Raw genomic sequence first — 20,542 nt, 5'->3', positions numbered from 1 at the left:
TCTACATTACCCAGCATGCTTTGCTATATTGCACATTAATATATAACGGGGTCTATTTGCACCCCTTAAATCCCCTAGGCTTAGAGAAAGAAGTGAGAACCACGCAGGGTGATTCTCCTGATTTTATCAATATACCTTAATGAATTTCAGTGTAATCAAAGCATAAGTACATCTTCCAAGCATCTCTTCCACAATGAACAACATTTATCATGTTTTGTTCTATCTCCCAAAAATCTCCAGACGTCGCATGATCGTCCCGCTGTTTACTCGTTATAGTATATTCACGCTTTCCTCAGCACCCGTTTAACAAAATCATTATCCGATGAGAGAATTTGCAATCTGGGGCAAAAAAATGAGAAAAATATACATGATAAAAAAAATGCAATATGGAAATTTCTAAATACATTTTTTTTATAAAAATGTTAATATTTACCAAAATAATTCAAAATATTTAATATTTTTTATAGATTTTATAGATTTTTTTTTGCCACAAACATGAAGTTATACCTTTAAGTTATTCAAACAGGTGCTATTAATAGTTTTTTTTCTTTTTCAAAAACATTTCCCTTGATGCCACCTTAAAGGGGTTTTCCGGTTTGCAGCAACATCCTTTAAAATGTGTAATGGTAACTTTGTAATGTATTTCTTTTACCTGTAAGGCTCCTAGCTTCTGTTCTGGGCTGTGGTCACATGACCATGTCCATGCAACACTTTCCTATTTCTTGTGATGTCATGTCCATAGGTGGGGAGTGTCCATGTAGCTTGGTAGGAGGAGCTGTACACTAGGTGGGAGGGAGTTGGCGCTATGGCAGAGAAAGGAGAAGTGCATCATGGGTTTGGTTGGATACAGGAACAGGAAGTGATTGGTTTATATGGTGAAAATGGGTCAGGAGAGTCCAAACTAAAAAAAAAAATGGTAAAGATGTGCATGAGGTGAGCAACTACATGAGAATATCTGTTACAAATCATAGTAATCCATTAAAACCTGAATAACGTTTACTTTAGGGTCAGCAACAGTGATGCTTTGAAAATGACCAAAATCAGCCAAATATTGTTTTATTGGCGATCCCTCACGCAAGCATATTTAAAGCGCACCTGTCAGCAGTATCAACCCAATTAAACCATGTACACTGCCTAGTAGGGATGATCCCGCTGATTAAAATATATTTTAAAATATACTTTATGGCCAGCACTGGAAAGCTCAGGAGCTGAGGTGCACTGAGTGTCTAGGTTTGACCCTCAGTGCACTTAAACCCTTATTTTCACAACACAGGTATCCTTTTAATCCACAGTCCAGCCAGTATATTTGGTTGATCCTGCAGACAAGTGCTTTATAATGCTCCTCATAAAACTAGTGCATGATGGTGTCAAAATTACCCAAAGAGCTTCATAGTCATGAGATATCTATGGCCTTTTGAAGGACACGTCCTTTTCAATCAATATTCGATGACAATCCTGTGGGGGACTTGCCTGCCAAAATATGGGTTCCATTAATCAGGCAGTGTTACCTATGAAGGGAATATTCCATAAATTGGCAATAATTGATCAATCAGCTCTTAGAGAAAGACACCAGGGATCGACCTGAGCCCACAGTGTTTATCTAGATGAGAAGAACCAGGCCACAGCATAAAAAGAAGCCTCTGGCTACAAACGACTGATCAGAATTCCTTTCAGCACACTTCCAGGAGCTCCTCGTGGGAAATGTATTTGTCAGTAGGCAAATTTAAGAAGGTGTCGCCTTTGTCATAATTCTTCCTTGATTTTGAAAAATGAACAGCTGGAGATCCATTTGTCTTCTGTGTCAGGCACCATTTTGTGCACTTAAGCTATTGGGATCTGTAAGCTGCTGGGACGATGCCACCAAATTGAAAGCAAGTTCTTCTGACTGGAATAGACAGCAGTTGAGGATAGACTTTGGCCAGAAAGGAACTCATTAGTCAAAGCGGCTATAAATGACATTAGAGATTACTGCCCACCAGGATAACGTGCCTGTCCTAATGTTCTGGCCGACATCCCAACCGTGTTTACAAGGAAGGCTGTAGAGATGGAGCGAGGATCTTCCGTGTCACCGAGAGTCACGCTTGTCACGTCCCTTAGCCTGTTCTCATGTCAATTAAGAAGAGTAAGTAAAGGCAAAATGGTCCTCAACTTTTTCTTTTCTAATAAATTTCAAGCAAAAGTGACTCTTTCAAGACCAGACCAATTTCAAGCAAAAGTGACTCTTTCAAGACCAGACCAATTTACATATTTTTTTCATTTTTAAGTTGGCACCATTACCTTACCATATCTTGTACTGAAAAACTTGCAAAAAAATTGTGGGGTGAAATTAATAATCCACAATTCTGCCATTTGTTTTTTGGGTTTTCTCCTTATGGCATTGACCATGAACTAAAAATAACGTGGCGACCATATTCAGCAGGTCAGTACAGTAACACAGTAACAAATGGATATCGTTTTTTTCATGTTCAAAATTGAAATTTTTGTACAATTGTACAAATTTTTGTACAATTGTACAAATTTTTTGTACAATTGTACAAATTTTTGTACAAATTTTTGTTTTCTTCAGGGGGCGAGGTGACCATTATTTTTCCAACACTGCATTCACTATTCATTATAAATACTTTCATACTGTATTTTAATAGTTCACTAATTATTTAGATTTTTTATTTATTTTATATGCAAAATTATAAATGGGGGGGGGGGGGGGGTCATGTGAACTTTAAATAGTTTTGTTTAAAAAATAAATCCCTACTATTTCTAGTCCCAATAGGGGACTTGAACCTCCGATTATAATACCATATACGGCAATAGTTTGCTATTTCTATTTCATTACTCTCAATGAAGATGATAAGTCAAAGAAGATAACACTGCGCCATGCACCTTTCCCCTCCCCGCCTCTTGCATGAAATTCCTTTAAAGGCGCTAGAAACTAACGAGGATGTAAAATCTAGCATGAAACCATCACAGAGTGCTCAGTGTGAACGCAGATCAGTCAATAGCAGTCTGCTGACTGCTTCTATATAGAGAACAGAACGCACCAACAAATAAAAAAAAACTGTGATACAAAGTTATTTAGAAATTATACACAGAAAAAGAGAACAAAGAAGAAACTCACAAAAATACTATTGACAAAATGAAAATGTCAATTTTTGGCCACGTCCTGCTGAATAAATCAAATGGCTTCTGCCTGTCCAGCACTTTCACTGGCACCATCTTCTAGAAATGATTACTGCATTACCCAATGCCAAAAAACCACTACTGCAGATATTATCCATAAAAAAGAGACACCAGTGTCCGGAGCCGACTGACCGGGCAAGAAATAGAAAAACTTCAGGCTGCAGCATTAAATATTTATCATCAGTGCTTCAGAGGAAGAACTCTTTATGTGCGATGCTAAATCTATCTATCTATCTATCTATCTATCTATCTATCTATCTATCTATCTATCTATCTATCTATCTATCTATCTTCTATCTATTATCTATCTATCTATTATCTATCTATCTATCTATCTATCTATCTATCTATCTATCTATCTTCTATCTATTATCTATCTATCTCATATCTATCTATTATCTATCTATTATCTATCTATTATCTATCTATCTATCTATTATCTATCTATTATCTATCTATTATCTATCTATCTATCTATCTATTATCTATCTATTATCTATCTATCTATCTATCTATCTATCTATCTATCTATCTATCTTCTATCTATTATCTATCTATCTATTATCTATCTATCTATCTATCTATCTATCTATCTATCTATCTATCTATCTATCTATCTATCTATCTATCTATTATCTATCTATTATCTATCTATCTATCTCATATCTATCTATCTATCTATCTATCTATCTATCTATCTATCTATTATCTATCTATCCAGACTCGGACTGGCCCACAGGGGTACAGGTGAATCCCCCGGTGGGCCCCTGAGCAAGGTGGGCCCCTTGTCACCCACTCCCTGCAGAAGTGGCACAGAACACAGTAGACTTACTGCACTACTTATTGATAGACAGTGAACAGCACCTTAAGAGACTACCCAGTTTATCATTATAGACACGTTCATGTGGCTGGGATGACTTCTGGGTACAGCGGCAGGTCACTGCAGGGACCCCCAATAATCAATCATCTTGTAGCATCTTGCTATTGTGTGAGCAGGTAATATTTGGATGTATCCGTATGGTGGGCCTCAAAATAAATTTTACTGGTGGGCCCTAGAAAGCCCAGTCCGACACTGTATCTATCTATCTATTATCTATCTATCTATCTATCTATCTATCTATCTATATCTATCATCTTTGTAATTTCTTTCTTTCTTTCTTTCTTTCCTTCCTCATCCTCTACCAAACTCTTATAACCCAACACAAAAATATACAATTTCGAGTTTGGCCTTCATGAGATTGACACAAACTAGATTATGCAGTTTCCGTAATTATCAAATCATAATGGATGTGAGGGTCTCTTCACTTATCCGTCAAGGCTTCCGTTAGTAATGGAAACCACCATGCAGCACTGAATCTTTATCACAGTGGACACAATGTCTGAGGACCCCCGCTGACCTATAATAGGGTCCATTGGGTTCTGCTCTGGGGCCCAACATTTCCCCAGAATAGCAGTGCTACTTTACTGTCAAATGTGACTGAATCTGCACTGGAGCCTTATCTGGCTAATATGCTTTTAATATTTTATTTTTTCCTAAAAATAATTCATGTAAAATATGTAATAATAATAATAATAATAATAATCGCCATGAGAAAGGAATATAATGTCTTGTATAAGGGAGCATCAAAACAATGAAGCAGTTCCCACAGATGAGTCTTTTTGTGGCATGCAGAGCAGGAGAGATACTTGCATTCAGCTGCTTATTATTCATAAATTCCATTACAAATGTTAGGCCTGCACCCTGGTGACATATTTGCATTTTATTTCTTAGTATGGTGCCGTCTTTTTTTTTTTTTCAAGTCCTGATTTACAAAGAGCGACTGAATGTATCACAACCACATCCACCCTATTTCATCTCTTAATGTTTTGGGAAGGATTTCAAGCTCAGAACAAAGATGTTTCCGCACAATTCCTCCAGGGCAATCAATTTACTTTTAATTTGTCTGGAATGAGACTCTTCTGGGTCATAATGAGGAAAGGAAATAAAACTTTGTAACGTTTCAGATTTTCTGTGATATTTTTTTTTAAAGTTCTTTATTGCTGAAGATCCTAGAAAAGAATTGGTAATGATTGTGCCCCGTTTCAGAGTTTTTTATTTTTTTTAGAACATGTTGTTAGTGTGAGAACTGGAGAATGAAATGACGGTTACTAGGGGCCATCAAGTCCTGCTCCCTTAAAGGTGTTTGTCCTACCCTATGCCTGGAGAACCCAGCATCTATGTCCATCGCACCGACAGGTTATTGATTTAAATGGGCATGGTGTAGTAATTCAGTTCCCCTGCGGAGGAGCTGCAGGGGAATGCACTTCCTGTCTGGTTGCCCCACAGATCATATTGTATTTATATAGATTGTCCACCATTGGTATTATTGTTGTGTGGTCAAATATTAAGATTGCAAGTCTGACCTCGGTCTCATCGCAGATCCTGTTTTGCTTTATAATGGGAGAAATCATAAGATATATTCACAATGTAAAAAGGACCAGATATCTTCTGTGACAATGGCCTTTAGGCCCCCTCCTCATATTTTGACCCTTTGAGAGGTGATCACTGTTATTATGATTTCTTAATGGAGTGGAAACGATTGTGTTCCTACATGGAAATCTTCCACCATGACCAAAATGCCCAAACTACTTATTATTTCCACTTTTTCAAGCGGTGGACTTAACCTGCCAATTTTTGTTGTGATTGGTCATCTATCTAATGTGGGGGCTTTCCGACTCCCTCTGGGTGGCAGATGTTGCAGGAAAGAAGGATTGATGTGCTGATCCTAAAGTGACTTATTCCCTTCTCCTCAGAGAAAGTCTTGCATGCTTAGACAAATATGCAAGTTGATGGTGTTTATGGTTTGGCCAACAGCTATCTCAAGCATTTGACCTTCTTAAAAGGGTTCTCTAAGACCAAGATTCCCTGCTGAGATGGTCAGGCAGGGTTCCAAAGTTTAAAAAAAAAACTGTGTCACCTGTCACAGGTGCTACAGGTCCACAGGCATGACTTGCATCTACAATAATTGTCCAGTGGTCATGTACCATGCCTGAACACGACACCACTGACCATTGATTGACCATCAGTGGTGATATGTAGATAGAACATCACTCTTCCAGTCCAGTTGGGACCAGAATTGAAGAAGAAGGAACCTTGGCACTGGATCTGGATGATTTGTGACAGGTGAGACTTTTTTTTTTAAATGTTGCGCCTGCCCAACCATCTCATCAGGGTTTCCCGGTCTTGAAGTCTACGTATACATTTGCATATGGGCACCATTTGGTCCTGGAACCTCAGCTTCTGCCCACATGGTTATTCCATCCCTGGATTTTTTTTTTTCATAGTTGTATCCTATGTCGATCAAATCCTTGATGTTGCGCTAGTCCTCAGGGTTTTGTATGATAAAGAAAGGCTCTCCTGGAATCGAGAGTCACAATGACATTTCACTTTAAGCCATAATATAATCCATTCCACACTATTTCCTGAGGCTCTTACACTAAAAATAGTCCATGATTAAACGGGGTGAAAAAAAATCAATGGGCTCTGATAAATATATATTTTTGTGCAAAGATCGTATTTAGTTAATGGTTATTGTAGCGTCTGCAATAAATCATGTCTACACTGGAGGTCAACCATGACCATTGTTTTAAATAGCAGCGGATGTTAGCTTTTTTAAAGCTATTCAATTGACCTAAAAAAAAGGTAAAAAAATAAGTGTTAAAATAGAAAAATATGCAAAACTGGGGCATTGATCTTCATTTGACCTCAGCAAAGTTTGTCCTTGTGAACAAAGCGTCTGTACAGCTGACGCTTCAGCCTATTCATAAGGAATTGTTGGGTTACTTGTGTAATTTTTGGTTTGCTTTCTCCATAATAGGGAGTGATTAGATGTAGGCTAAGCTAACCTCAATGATGTGAATGGTAACCTACTGGGCTAAAAGAGAGCCCAATGCATTTCGAGAATTCTAATGCCATTTCCACATTCGACTGGAGAAACACAATGTCCAGGAAACCTTACCCCCTCTTCTTTGTAGTCCTTTAATGCAGAGCAGAATACATTCCCTCCAGCCCAGTTTAAGGCACGGCACAGTGTACAGAGAGCAGCTCGAAAGACTTTGCTGGAATTCAAGATGTTTTAGAAAAAAGGAGAAAAAGAAATATAATATGTAATTGTGAGAGTAGATTTGTGGGATGATGTCTGAGAGACGCATGAAATCAACAGTGACAATCTCGAGAGCTTCTCTTCCCTCTCTCTCCGAATGATACCTATAAAGCATAAATATGCAATCATCAGGCTGCCATTAAATGGAAACTAATATCCATGCAGGGAAGTGGAGGGAGCAGCCGCATTATTTCTTATTTTCCGCAGAAATTCATCCACCCAAGCTCCAGGGAATAGTATCTACAGGCGTTCCAGTATTCCCAGTCTTTTCCAGGAACTAAGGGAGTCATGTGTGGGATAAGACAATGGTTTAACTTGTCCTGACCTCAGATCCGATGTGAAGCATATGGACATAAAAGTTTATAGTAGAAAAGAAAGAAAGAAAGAAAGAAAGAAAGAATTAAAGAAAGAAAGATACGAGATAGATAGATAGATAGATAGACAGATCATATTTGTCAAGGCAGGAGCAGATTGGGCATACTGTTTGGGCCAGTCCTTGGAGGACTATACAATAGGGGCAAATCTGACCCCTCCAGTTTGCTGTCACTCATATATTCTACACTATCCGGTAAGTGTCCACTTGTCTGGTCGCACCAGCATCACAAACAGCAAATTCTCCGTCCGGTCATTTCCTCGGGGCTGTACATAAGATCTAAGCCTCGCTGTTCGGTGACTGTTGTCAGAGTTGTCAGACAGGGCTGTGCCTGTGCAGCTGTTTCTCTAACGTCCAGTCCATGGGCTTTGCAGACATTTCTACACGGACAGACATCGAGCCTCCCAGATCTGTCACAGCTCAGGCTCCTTTATCAGAGCCAGTGATCAGACATTGAAGACGTAGATTTAAAGCTGATGAGGATCTCGGCTTCCAGTCTGGAGAGCTTTTCTATTTTTTTATACCTCACCAATTCCCTGCAAGCTTAAGCCGCTCACATTTCTTTTTTTCTTTTTTTGGTGCAGTGAACGGTGTGCTGTGAATTTTTATTAGTTTGCCTCATGTGTGGTGGAGGAAAAAATAGATTTAGAAGACTCAAATTAAATATCCAAAGACATAGCTGGTAGTGCTTCAGAAAAATCTTTACCGGGCTGGATGTGATGCAAAGAAAATTTTTTTTTTTTTTGGGTTTAAATCTAAAAGAAATATTTGCATGAAAGGGCTTGCGAGCGCTTTATTAGAAACGTCTGGGGTTGGAGGGATTCTGTCCAGGATCTTCATCTCTTGGCTATAGAGAAGAATATCTCCTGCTCTGGAGGACCTGTCCTGTCTTGTATTACAAAGACAATCCATTGATTTGAATGAGCTTGATGCAGTACCTCATTTCCCCTGTGGTGGCGCTGCAGGAAATCTGAACAGTTGCTGCAACACAGATCACAGTCGATCACTGGGATTCCTTCAAGGGTAAACAGTGCAATCAACTGTACATCAACTTTTCCATCTCACAACTAGGGATTATCCCTAGTAGAGGACCCCTTTAATGAAAGGATCTACACGATCCATCTCTTCGCTGCGGTGCTGGATGTTGTCCTTGTTATAATAGTGAATAAATTGGTTGGAAAGGTCATTGCCGGTACTAATGGCTGCCATTCCTGTTGTGGCACGAAACTGTCATGATTTTTTTAGTCACCCATCTATCTTTTTCAGTAGAAATGTTGTGCCTGATATCTGTCCACCTCACATCTCTTGGGGTTTGATCTCAAGAACATTTCCAGCAGCTGCTAGTTAGGAGGACCTCATGGACACCGCTTTGGCCTGATACGAGCTTGATATATATGGCTATGATATTGTGTGATAGCGCCTACTACATATGTATAAAGATGATCATCTTACCGTTATGATTTTAGTATAGCGTATATTGCCTTAAGGAGAGCCCATCCGCAGGATCAACCCTATTACATTGTATGCATGCCAATTAAAATGGCAGTTGCCTTGTGAAAATCGGTTGTGACTCTCCTGAAAAAAAAAATGCAAATGAGGGCTTTATGCAAATGAGGGCTTCATTGCACCAAGGGGGTGTGGCCAGAACTGGAAAGCTGAGGTGTACCCAGGGGTTGGACCCCATTGAAGACCCCAAATTTTTTCTCGGGAATGCCACAAACTGATTTTCACAAGACAGGTATCATTTCAATCAGCAGAAGCAACCCAAACATACAGTATGGTGAGTTTAATAGGGTTAATCCTGCTGACAGGGGCTCTTTAATTTTTCCAACTTAACCCTGGTCCACAGAAGCCAAGTTATGAACCACCTCTTGAGGGTCTACATTAAATTATGACAAACCCACGTTCTTATTTTCCATAAACCGGTACTTTCTCAATAGGCACTCTACATGTAATACTAATGTAAAGTAATATTCATGCCGATTAGTCTTTTTGACAAATTCTGAAAGCTCCTTTTTTGATGTGCAGTCCCTTCTGTAATATTGTCCTTCTGTAACAGTCAGCACAAATAATAAGACCTCCTATATAGACAGGTAATCTATTGTCAGTTTACTGCTGCTGTGAGGGGATGTTTACGGAAGGGTAATCGTTATGGTAATAGTAGGTGTAGAATTGGGGAGACAGTATAGCAGCTCTATTGTTCTTTTGACAGGCCTAGATACCCACAGAAAAGCATTACATTGATCAGTATGATGCTCTAACTCTCACCCTATTACCTCTCTGGCCGCAGTGATGGCCTGACTGAGAGAGTTAAGCAAGACTGTCTGCCGTGCTAAAATATCAACCAAAGAGGAAGTTAAAGGCCAGGACAGGAAGTAAAATATACTATATAGAGAATTATATCCAAAAATTGCAAGAAAACTAACTCCTGTGGATAGGCATTTGCCTGAAGAGGAGGCAGAGGCCGGTGGAAGGGCGGGGGAGCGATAAATATCCTAGGGCGGAGTGTTTATCAAGACCAGAATGTAAAGTGTAAAAGAGTACGACCCAAAGGAGAAGAAAGTGTTAATTTTTTGTAGACATTACAAATATTATTTTTCTCTATTATTCTATTACCACGGAGAAGTAGCAAAGCGAGTAACGAGTAATAAGGACTGAAATGTTCACTTATGAATTCTTAACGCGATTTAGACTTTGAACTGAAGAAGAAATAGAAAAATTGTAATAACTATTTCAAGGAAATAGCTGGAGAAGTTGCGGGGAGGTTGAATTTTTTTTTTTTTTCCACTTCTCGCTCCCTTTTATTTTGGTCATACTAATTAAGTCTGTCTTGTTTTCTTTCTATAATCCCCTTTCAGACCTAACACAAAGCTGATTGCAAAATCTTTTCTAAAGCAGTTTTTCTTGTATAATCTGCAAGCTGTGCAAACACGCCGTAGCTGTGAAGAAATTGGGATCTGTCAGAGAAAAAAATAATAATTTAAAAAAATAAAATGAGAAAAAAATGAATAAAGGCAAAAAAAAAGAAAAAGAAAATTATGTATGGTCTGTAGCACCATAAAAAGTTTCATTTTGTATATAGGTCTAATACAGGTGAAACTCAAAAAATTCTAATATTGTGCAAAGTTCATTTATTTCAGTAATGCAACTTTTAGGAGTAATTATTTCAGAAGACTTAAAGGTGGGAAGACAATGTAATAGGGCAGCACGAAATGCCAGCAGAATGCTTGGATGTATAGGGAGAGGTATAAGCAGTAGAAAGAGTGAAGTGCTTATGCCGCTGTACAGAACACTGGTGAGACCTCACTTGGAGTATTGTGCGCAGTACTGGAGGCCATATCTCCAGAAGGATATAGATACTCTAGAGAGAGTTCAGAGAAGAGCTACTAAACTAGTACATGGATTGCAGGATAAAACTTACCAGGAAAGGTTAAAGGACCTTAATATGTATAGCTTGGAAGAAAGAAGAGACAGAGGGGATATGATAGAAACTTTTAAATACATAAAGGGAATCAACTCGGTAAAGGAGGAGAGAATATTTAAAAGAAGAAAAACTACCACAAGAGGACACAGTTTTAAATTAAAGGGGCATAGGTTTAAAAGTAATATAAGGAAGTATTACTTTACTGAGAGAGTAGTGGATGCATGGAATAGCCTTCCTGCAGAAGTGGTAGCTGCAAATACAGTGAAGGGGTTTAAGCATGCATGGGATAGGCATAAGGCCATCCTTCATATAAGATAGGGCCGGGGGCTATCCATAGTACTCAGTATATTGGGCAGACTAGATGGGCCAAACGGTTCTTATCTGCCGACACATTCTATGTTTCTATGTTTCTAACTTAAAAGGTGAAACTAACATATGAGACTCTTTACAGGCAAAGCGAGATATTTCAAGCCTTTATTTGTTATAATTTGGATGATTATGGCTTACAGCTTATGAAACCCCAAAGTCTCCATTGTGGGGTACCCTTTGCTCAGGGGGTATGGATTCATTAGCTGACTAGAGTGTGACACTTTGAGCCTAGAATATTGAACCTTTTCGCAAAATTCTAATTTTAAGTTGCATTACTAAAATAAATCAACTTTTGCACGATATTCAAATTTTTCGAGTTTCACTTGTATGTTTTCTGTAAAGTCTAGTAGTTTCTTTTGTTAGTGCACGTGGTTGTTGGTTGTGGAAAAAAATTAAGAGGTTCTCTGGTACCCAGCAGGCCCCTCAAACCTACCATAATTACCCATGATGTTTGTAATATGCTTACTGTTCTGAAGCTGTGTGGACCGGCCTCTTAAGAAATACTGCTTCCACCCACATTACATCCATTACCAGATTTCCAGCCTGGGTTATTGGTGAGATGTCCCTTCTGTTACTTCCACAATTTCTCTCCCTGACGCATGCACAAACTGCTGAATCCACCTCATCATGCGCCAGGTAGAGAAATAGTTCTGGCCTCGTCTACAGCGGAAGTGATGTTCTGTCCATAGCCCAGGGTGGAAACCTGGTAAAGGACATGACATCGGCAGAAGCAGGTTTTCGAGAAGAAGAGCATTTCATGACTGGGTTCCTAAGAGGTCAATCCTCTCAACTTTGAAATGGTATGTATATTACAAACGATCTATCTATCTATCTACTATCTAGATTTATAGCTTCAGGATTGTGTATCCGATGGATAATCCAGAAGAGCTTTCTTCCAAGGAATCAATGTGAGGACTACGATGTCCACATCTAGTCCTGGGAAGACTTCTTCAGTCAGCTATATCCCATTATTACGCATTCCTCCAGCTGCTCCTCGGTTAACAATGTGCCAGACTGATGTTTTCCTATCTCCTTTAAGTGCCGCTACCTGGCTCCAGAGTATTTATAGTCTTACTGTACAGTGGCAAGAAGCCATACGTCATATTCAAGAGGCTTAATAAGATTGAAACAGCTGTCTGTTTTTTTGAAGTCATGGCTCAACTTCCTTGTCTGAATCAATGCTGGAAGTGCTATGTATAAATCTGTCTTGTTAGCAGACATAAAGCAAGAGCGCGATCTCACCTCTACTAAACCGGAGTTTTCTAACTCCATTATTTTATCTGGAAGGGAGAATGTGATTGGCCAGTAATAGGTATTGTGTAATATTCTAGTGTATACAATACATAATTTATATAGTAAAATCATACTAAAAATGAAATATACAATATAAAATAAATATTTATAAAATACTCATTAAAGATATGTAAGTTTATGTAAATATTTTAAGATAAAAATAAACAATTAGGCCATTGTGTTTTCTGCAGACTGAATAAGATCTCCCCCATGACAATGCAACCCTAAGCTCTTTGACCTTTCCCGTAACCCACCTTTCTGCTGTGTCCATGCTCAGTTCTTGCTCCTCGTATTTCTTTAGATGCATTAGAATGTCAATAGAGGATAGCACTGGCAAGATTTAATTATATCAGTTTATGCAATAGCAGAAGGCCGATCACCACCTTCATCATTTTGCTAATTTCTTATTGACCAGACATTTATTTCCTTGAGGGCCAAAAAGTTGAATTTTTAGATTTTTTTAAACAAAGTTTGCTCCCGGCTGTATGCCAACTAGCCCTTTTGAAGGAGAGAAGAAACTGTCACCTATGTGTAGTCAATAACCAGCCCATTAATAGTCTCTCAGCAGTTTTGAGGATGCTAAACAGCTGACAGCACTAGGTAGGGGCTGAGAAGAGCGGAGCAAACATAACGTTTGTGGAGATTTTCTTATCAGGAGTAGTGTAACATAGTAACATAGTATATAAGGCCGAAAAAAAAAAGACATCTATCCATCCAGTTCAGCCTGTTATCCTGCAAGTTGATCCAGAGGAAGGCAACAAAAAAAAACTGTGAGGTAGAAGCCAATTTTCCCCATCAGGCATCAAATAACTCCATGGATCAATGACCCCTCTCTAGTAGCTATAGCCTGTAATATTATTACGCTCCATAAATACATCCAGGCCCCTCTTGAACTCCTTTATTGTACTCACCATCACCACCTCCTCAGGCAGAGAGTTCCATAGTCTCACTGCTCTTACCGTAAAGAATCCACTTCTATGTTTGTGTACAAACCTTCTTTCCTCCAGACGCAGAGGATGTCCCCTCGTCACAGTCACAGTCCTGGGGATAAATAGATGATGGGAGTGATCTCTGTACTGACCCCTGATATAGTTATACATAGTTATTAGATCTCCCCTCAGTCGTCATTTTTTTAAAGGGAATAACCCTAATTTTGATAATCTTTCAGGGTACTGTAGTTGCCCCATTCCAGTTATTCCTTTAGTTGCCCTCCTCTGGACCCTCTCCAGCTCTGCTATGTCTGCCTTGTTCACAGGAGCCCAGAACTGTACACAGTACTCCATGTGTGGTCTGACTAGTGATTTGTAAAGTGGTAGGACTATGTTCTTATTAGGGGCATCTATGCCTCTTTTGATGCAACCCATTATCTTATTGGCTTTGGCAGCAGCTGCCTGACACTGGTTTCTACAGCTTAGTTTGCTGTTTATTAAAATTCCTAGGTCATTTTCCATGTCAGTGTTACCCAGTGTTTTACCATTTAGTGCGTACGGGTGACTTGCATTATTCCTTCCCATGTGCATAACCTTACATTTGTCAGTAATAAAGCACATCTGCCACTTCTCTGCCCAAGCCTCCAATCTTTCCAGATCCCTCTGTAGCAGTATACAGTCCTCTGTAGTATATAAATATATACAGTATACTGTCCTCTGTAGTATATCTACAGTATACTGTCCTCTTCCGTGTTAATTACTTTACACAGTTTAGTGTCATCTGCAAAAAATTATATTTTACTATGCAAGCCTTCTACAAGATCATTAATAAATATATTGAAGAGAATAGGGCCCAATACTGACCCCTGAGATACTCCACTAGTGACAGTGACCCAATTAGAGTGTGTACCATTAATAATCACCCTGTTTTCTATCACTGAGCCAGTTACTTACCCACTTACAGACGTTTTCTCCCAGTCCGAGCATTCTCATTTTATATACTAACCTTTTATGCGGTACAGTGTCAAATGCTTTGGAGAAGTCCAGATACACGACATCCATTGATTCGCCGCTGTCAAGTCTAGAACTTACCTCCTCATAGAAACTGATTAAATTAGTTTGGCATGACCGATCCCTCACGAAGCCATGCTGATATGGCGTTATTTGCTTATTTTCATTGAGATGCTCTAAGATAGCATGTCTTAGAAAACCTTCAAACTGTTTATCCACAACAGATGTTACACTTACCGGCCTATAGTTTCCGGGCTCTGTTTTTGGACCCTTTTTGAATATTGGCACCACATTTGCTATGCACCAATCCTGTGGAACACTCCCTGTCAGTATAGAGTCCTAAAATATCAGAAATAAGAGTCTGGCTTTGACATTACTTCTAATTCTCTTAGGAGACGGTGGTGTATGCCATCTGGTCCTGGCAATTTGTCTATTTTATTCTTTTTAAGACACCGCTGTACTTCTTCCAGTGTAAATGTTAAGTTTTATTCTGCAAGGTTCTGCTCCTCAAATGCCCAGAAAGAGGAGCTTCACTGTTAAGTGCTCTCTGCATTGTCTCCTTTGCTCTGAGTGACGTCTCTTGCTTGGATGTTACAGTTATCACTCAAAGCAGAGAGGAGGGTCTGTGAAGCAGCTCAATGCAGTGAGCACTTTACGGTAAAGCTCCACCTCCTGGACACCTACAGAATGGAATCTGGCAGATTAAAACTATATATTCACACTAATCCTGATAACAAGATTTGTGTGTCCTGCTCTTTCCAGTCCTCCCTAGTGCTGTCAGCAGTTTTGCTGTCGACAGAATCCCTTTAAAGAGCCTGGAATCATTACTAGGATATCAGATAAACCAGAGACACCCATCTGTAGACCGCTATTTTAGAGTTTTTGCCTCTTATCAGCGCAGAGCAGGGTATTGGCTGGGTGGGATGCTTTTAGGGGCTACTGGTTCTCTTTGTAGAGGCCCGCCTGATGTTTTGGGCCTTGCAGGCAATGCTCCCTGGTAAAAATATGCAAATTAGCTTCCGTATAGAAGAAATAAACCTGTCTCTCTAGTGCCACCTAGAGGTAGCTACCCCGTAAGCAAAGTAGTAATGTTACTGTCAGTATAGCTCACCATGTAATGCATACCAACTAGACATTGGGGTTCAAGGGCACCGTATAAGAAGGGCAAATGATAGCATAGGTTACTGGGAGATGTGTCAGGAGGAACTGGAAGGAAAAGGGTCAAAGGCATTGACATTCTTTAGCAAGTAGCATATTGAAAGTCTACCCTAAATAATACATTTTATCTCTGCTACATAGTTTCCATGTGGAAAAAAATTATAATAAGACCCTCAAAGACCTTGAATTACATTACAACACCTATATATCACTTGTAGTTAGATGTGTTGATGCTAACGTTTTATTGTATTTTGTCAAAGGCTATGACAGCTTTCTACATTTTGTTACATCATATATAGATGCAATTGCTTTGTTTATTGTTTCAGTTGAGAAAGAGACCCCACATGGTGGAGCTAGATGGCAGAAAACTGCCATTGTGTGCAGTCTTCCTCAGTCTATGAGCACCACAGCAATCATTATAGGTGCTACCACTGGTCACTCCAATACAAGGTCAGAATGGTTGACCAGTGAATAAGACTATCCTCCTGTGTCACAAGGCATAAACATGATAATGGGCCTCAGGCACAGCTGGGTCAATAAGGGCCAACAGAACATATGTCCATTGGATCTTCATGGTGGGCACTCAGTCTCATCTTGTCTGGTGGTATCAAGGTTGTCTAGTCCAACCCTTCACCTCCAGAGCTGATATACCAAGTTCCATTAAAATAACAGTTCGATTGATGGAAATAGCAGCTGGTTTGCAGGGCTGATATAAGGTCACACTAATCGTCCATTGGGATTAGGCCCAGACATGATGATGGGCCTTAGCCATAGATAGGCATTTGAGGTCCAACAGAGCACCTATGTTTTGTATCTGGATCGTGGCCCCTCAGTCTGATCTTCTCTGGTGATTTCAAGGTTGTCTAGGCCAACTCTGTGCCATGGAGCTAGTACACCCTGTTGTCTAGGGTAGCAGCCACTTTGTAGGGTTTGGTTTCCTACATCAGTTGCCGATGTCAACTGAATATTCATCTGGCACACGGTTTCTATCTCTGAGCTGTAAGACAAAGGCATTGTCAAGTTATTTGTTCTACTGTTGCACATATTCATAAAACACACTTGCCGTGCAAACCGAATGATATCCCCTAGCTTGTTGTAACTCAATAAGCACTTGGTTGATTGGTGGCCATGTTCATTGCTTCTGTCAACGATGCCAGAGATGGAGAGCCTGGAACCAGAGCCAGTGTCTTCTGACTGCACATCAGATATATGCATTTCTTCCACGGAATTGTTGTAGTTTGCACATATTAATAAGACACATTTAAGCAAATATAATAAGGATACAAATTATAGCACATAATTATCGTTGTAAATACCAGGCGCACAATGCAGCCTTTTTGTCTAATGATAATTGCAGCTTATTATACGACGTGCCAAATCAAATACTGATTTCACATTTCTTAGTTTGAATTTAAAAAAAAAATTCTTTCTCTTTTGTTCAGATCAGAATGAAGGTTTCCACTGCAGAGAGGAATGTCGAATTCTTGGTCACTCCGATAGATGTTGGATGCCCCGTGTCCCCATCCCAAGTCGAGCCAAGTCCCCGGAGCATGGAAGAAATGTCATTGCTTTGTCTATAGAAGCAACTAATGTGGACACTGAAGCTTTTGAGGACTGCAACACTAAAAGAACTTTTGCAACTTTTGGCAAAGATGGAAATGAGCATACTACTGATGACAGGGCTACCTTGAAAGCAAAAAGGACAGTGGACCTTCCCATCTGCAGCCCCAAGGTAAACGGTGCCATCCGTGAAGCAGGAAATGGCTGCGAGGCCATCAGCCCCATCACTTCTCCTCTGCATTTAAAGAGTCCTCTGCCAGCCAAACCGACAGCAACGTACAATATCATGCATTGCACTGGAAACCGTGATGTGGAGCAGTTTGTAAGCAATGGTCCTTCTCGACCTTCAGAAGCAGAGCCCAGGGGGGCAGACAGTGAAAACGTATTGCATGAGATCAATCCATTGTTGCAAGAATGTCGAGAAAAAGACTCAGTGGGTGTAAAGAGACTAAAAGACATTGTCCTCTAAGTTTACTGTATGGAAAACAAAAGAATGACTTAAAAAAAACAACAAAAAAACAACAAAAAAAACAAAAAGAAAAAAAAATGAAAAAAAATTACAGTTCGTTTTTAATGGCTTACAAATGGTTCACAAACTGCTGTATTTAAAGCTTCCCTAAGTGTATTGTTTATAATAAAGGCTATTGTTATGTGACAATCCCAAACTATTCAACATGTGGCAGGGGTGTTCCATCCAAGCAAGCAGCCTGAATCGCAAATTTTTATTTTTCGTTTTTCTCCTATCTTCTTCTCGCTCTCAACACAGAAACCGTTATGACCATCCATGTACAAAGTATTATGTATGTATTAAGTATTTTGAATTTATATATTTTTCTAAACATATATATCAAAATTATAATATAAATTAGCTTATTTGTACAGAATGGAGAAAAAAAAAGCAGAAAAAAAATTAAGTTTCAGACATTAATTTCCAAAAATGTGTCTCAATTAATGATTTTGTAGCATCGTAATGGCCCGACCCTGCCTTGTGAGTGGTCATACCTTCGATGAGGATAATGAATGAATCCATGATAGGTTGCTGTGTTGCCCCGGACACCCCTGCATTAAAAGCCCTTTTGCTGTTACATGCTATCTGTACTATTACTGTATTTGATATTTAAATTTTTTTTTTGTCCAGTGATGGCAAAAGGCATTCAAGTAAAAACGAAAGGAAATTAAAAAAAACTGTAATTTGTAATCTTTATTTATTTATTATATTCTGTTACCTAAAAAACTGGATTTTTTTTTCTATATTTTACGCTTAACTTTATTTTCCCCAGATAATTTCATGAGCCGATTTTTTTTTAGTTTTTACTTTTTATATTAATTCACCATGCAAGGTTATGACAGCGTTTGGATATTTAAATACTATTTATCAAAAACGTGTGAGGTTTTGTGAAGATAAGTTTTTATATTCATGGAGAATTTCATTTTTACTTAATTATTCATTTTCGGTGTCAAGTCCTAACCCTCATTCAGATGGATTTTTTTTTTTATATATATTATTCTCACATTTATTGCTTTATTGAGTTTTTATTTCCCATAATAGTTTTCATCTCTATTTTGTATGTTCCATCTCTATTTTAAATTCTTTTTGACAAGCTTATGAGATGAAAATATTTCTGAAATGTTCTGATATAAGAGTCTGTTCTTTTTTTTTTTTGAGAATTGTATAATATAGAAGGGGTTTACATAATATTCTGTTTGTAAAATAGTCTTACGAGATGTTACAACAAAAACACTATAATTCACTGACAGGAAGTGAAAAAATAAGATGAAAAAATTAAAAAGTTTTTAATTTCAAAATGGCGTCTTAGCCATGTTTTGAACACTGGTTTTATGTGGTGGACCCTCCTTGTGTTGTCTTTCATGTAGCACATACCAGTTTAAAGTGGATATCTAATCTTTGGAAAAAAAAAGCAACATGTAAAAAATAGCAGCAAAATGTACCATATCACTGACATCATTGCCCCCATTTCTGAGCAGTGACATCACGGTGGGGAGTGGGGGAGCCTCCCACCGTACAATGTAAAGCAGATGGACAAGCAACTAGGCCAGAGGCTGGGATAAGGGAGGTCACCTCCTATTGCTTCCCTAACCCTTGCCCTAACTCCTACCCATATGAATGGACCTGGATGGTAGTACGGCTCATATCCCAGAACCTAGGACCCTGAGTCGCCCTGATAATCCCTCAAAAATCGGGAAAGGGCAGAGACGACCTGTTCTTCCATTACACGGAAGCACAGGAGTCCCAACCGGCCTTAATGCCAGGAAAAAAGAGACCATATACAGCTACTGGATTGGCAGGTAAGCACACAGAACAACACACTTACCTGCCGCAGCCACAACGACTGGAACCCGAGCATGAGTACAAGTGCCCACACACCATACAGCTCACAGTACAAACAACCACACCCAGGTATCCAGCATACCAGTTACTTCCAGGAGTCCCATGCAAACAGGATGCATGGCGGCCCCAGGCAGAGCTGCATACAGACTTCAAGTTCCCCCTCTGGGGAACCCTGTTACCCCCTTTCCGGAGGATACACCAATAGACAGGACAATGTCTAGCAAACATGCTCGACAACAAACACCACCAGACATGTAACAACAACCAGACATAACACCTACCCAAATAACACCACACATAAAGTAGGGTAGTGAAGGGAAGGAGACACCGGGAAGAAATAGGTGAGACATTGCTGAGACCTTGATGTTCCACAAGGTGGCCCTCAAACTGGCAGGATGGAATATCCAGGGCAGGAGCATAGCTCCGGCACACACCAAGGCTGGGGAACTACTGACCACATGCTCATAGCAGACAGGGAAAGAACCAGAAGAAGGAGGAAAGCACAAACATGCTGCACCACAACGAGTTGCCCCTGGCAACCAGCATTCAGCAAACGTGTCACGCGCACAACAACTAGACCATGATACAGTCGTGACAAGTGATGTCAGCAGTATGGCACATCATCACTGAGGCCACTAACTGGCTGCAGTGGTCATTTGCCAGTGACTTGTAAAAACACACCACGGATACCTTTGGTGAGTTTGTACTGAATCAGAAAGGGATTAGAGGCATGATTTTTATTTTTTACAGTATCTT

General features: G+C 39.5%; 1 protein-coding gene across 2 annotated transcripts in view; it reads left to right on the top strand.

The window, feature by feature from the left end:
- PCDH19 (protocadherin 19) overlaps positions 1 to 19,199 on the top strand; it is a 158,392-nt gene extending 139,193 nt beyond the window's left edge. For both annotated transcript variants that reach the window (XM_040405244.1, XM_040405243.1), the window contains exon 5: positions 17,319 to 19,199. In XM_040405244.1, the coding sequence (XP_040261178.1) occupies positions 17,319 to 17,905 (587 nt within the window). In that variant the 3' untranslated portion in view covers positions 17,906 to 19,199. The remainder of the gene's footprint in view (positions 1 to 17,318) is intronic.
- The last annotated feature ends 1,343 nt before the right edge of the window (positions 19,200 to 20,542 follow it).

Source organism: Bufo bufo, chromosome 8 (genome assembly GCF_905171765.1).
Source record: "Bufo bufo chromosome 8, aBufBuf1.1, whole genome shotgun sequence".
In the NCBI taxonomy this organism is placed as follows: Eukaryota; Metazoa; Chordata; class Amphibia; order Anura; family Bufonidae; genus Bufo; species Bufo bufo.
The sequence above is the reverse complement of the archived record's forward strand: the minus strand, read 5'-3'. Positions and strand labels throughout refer to the sequence as shown.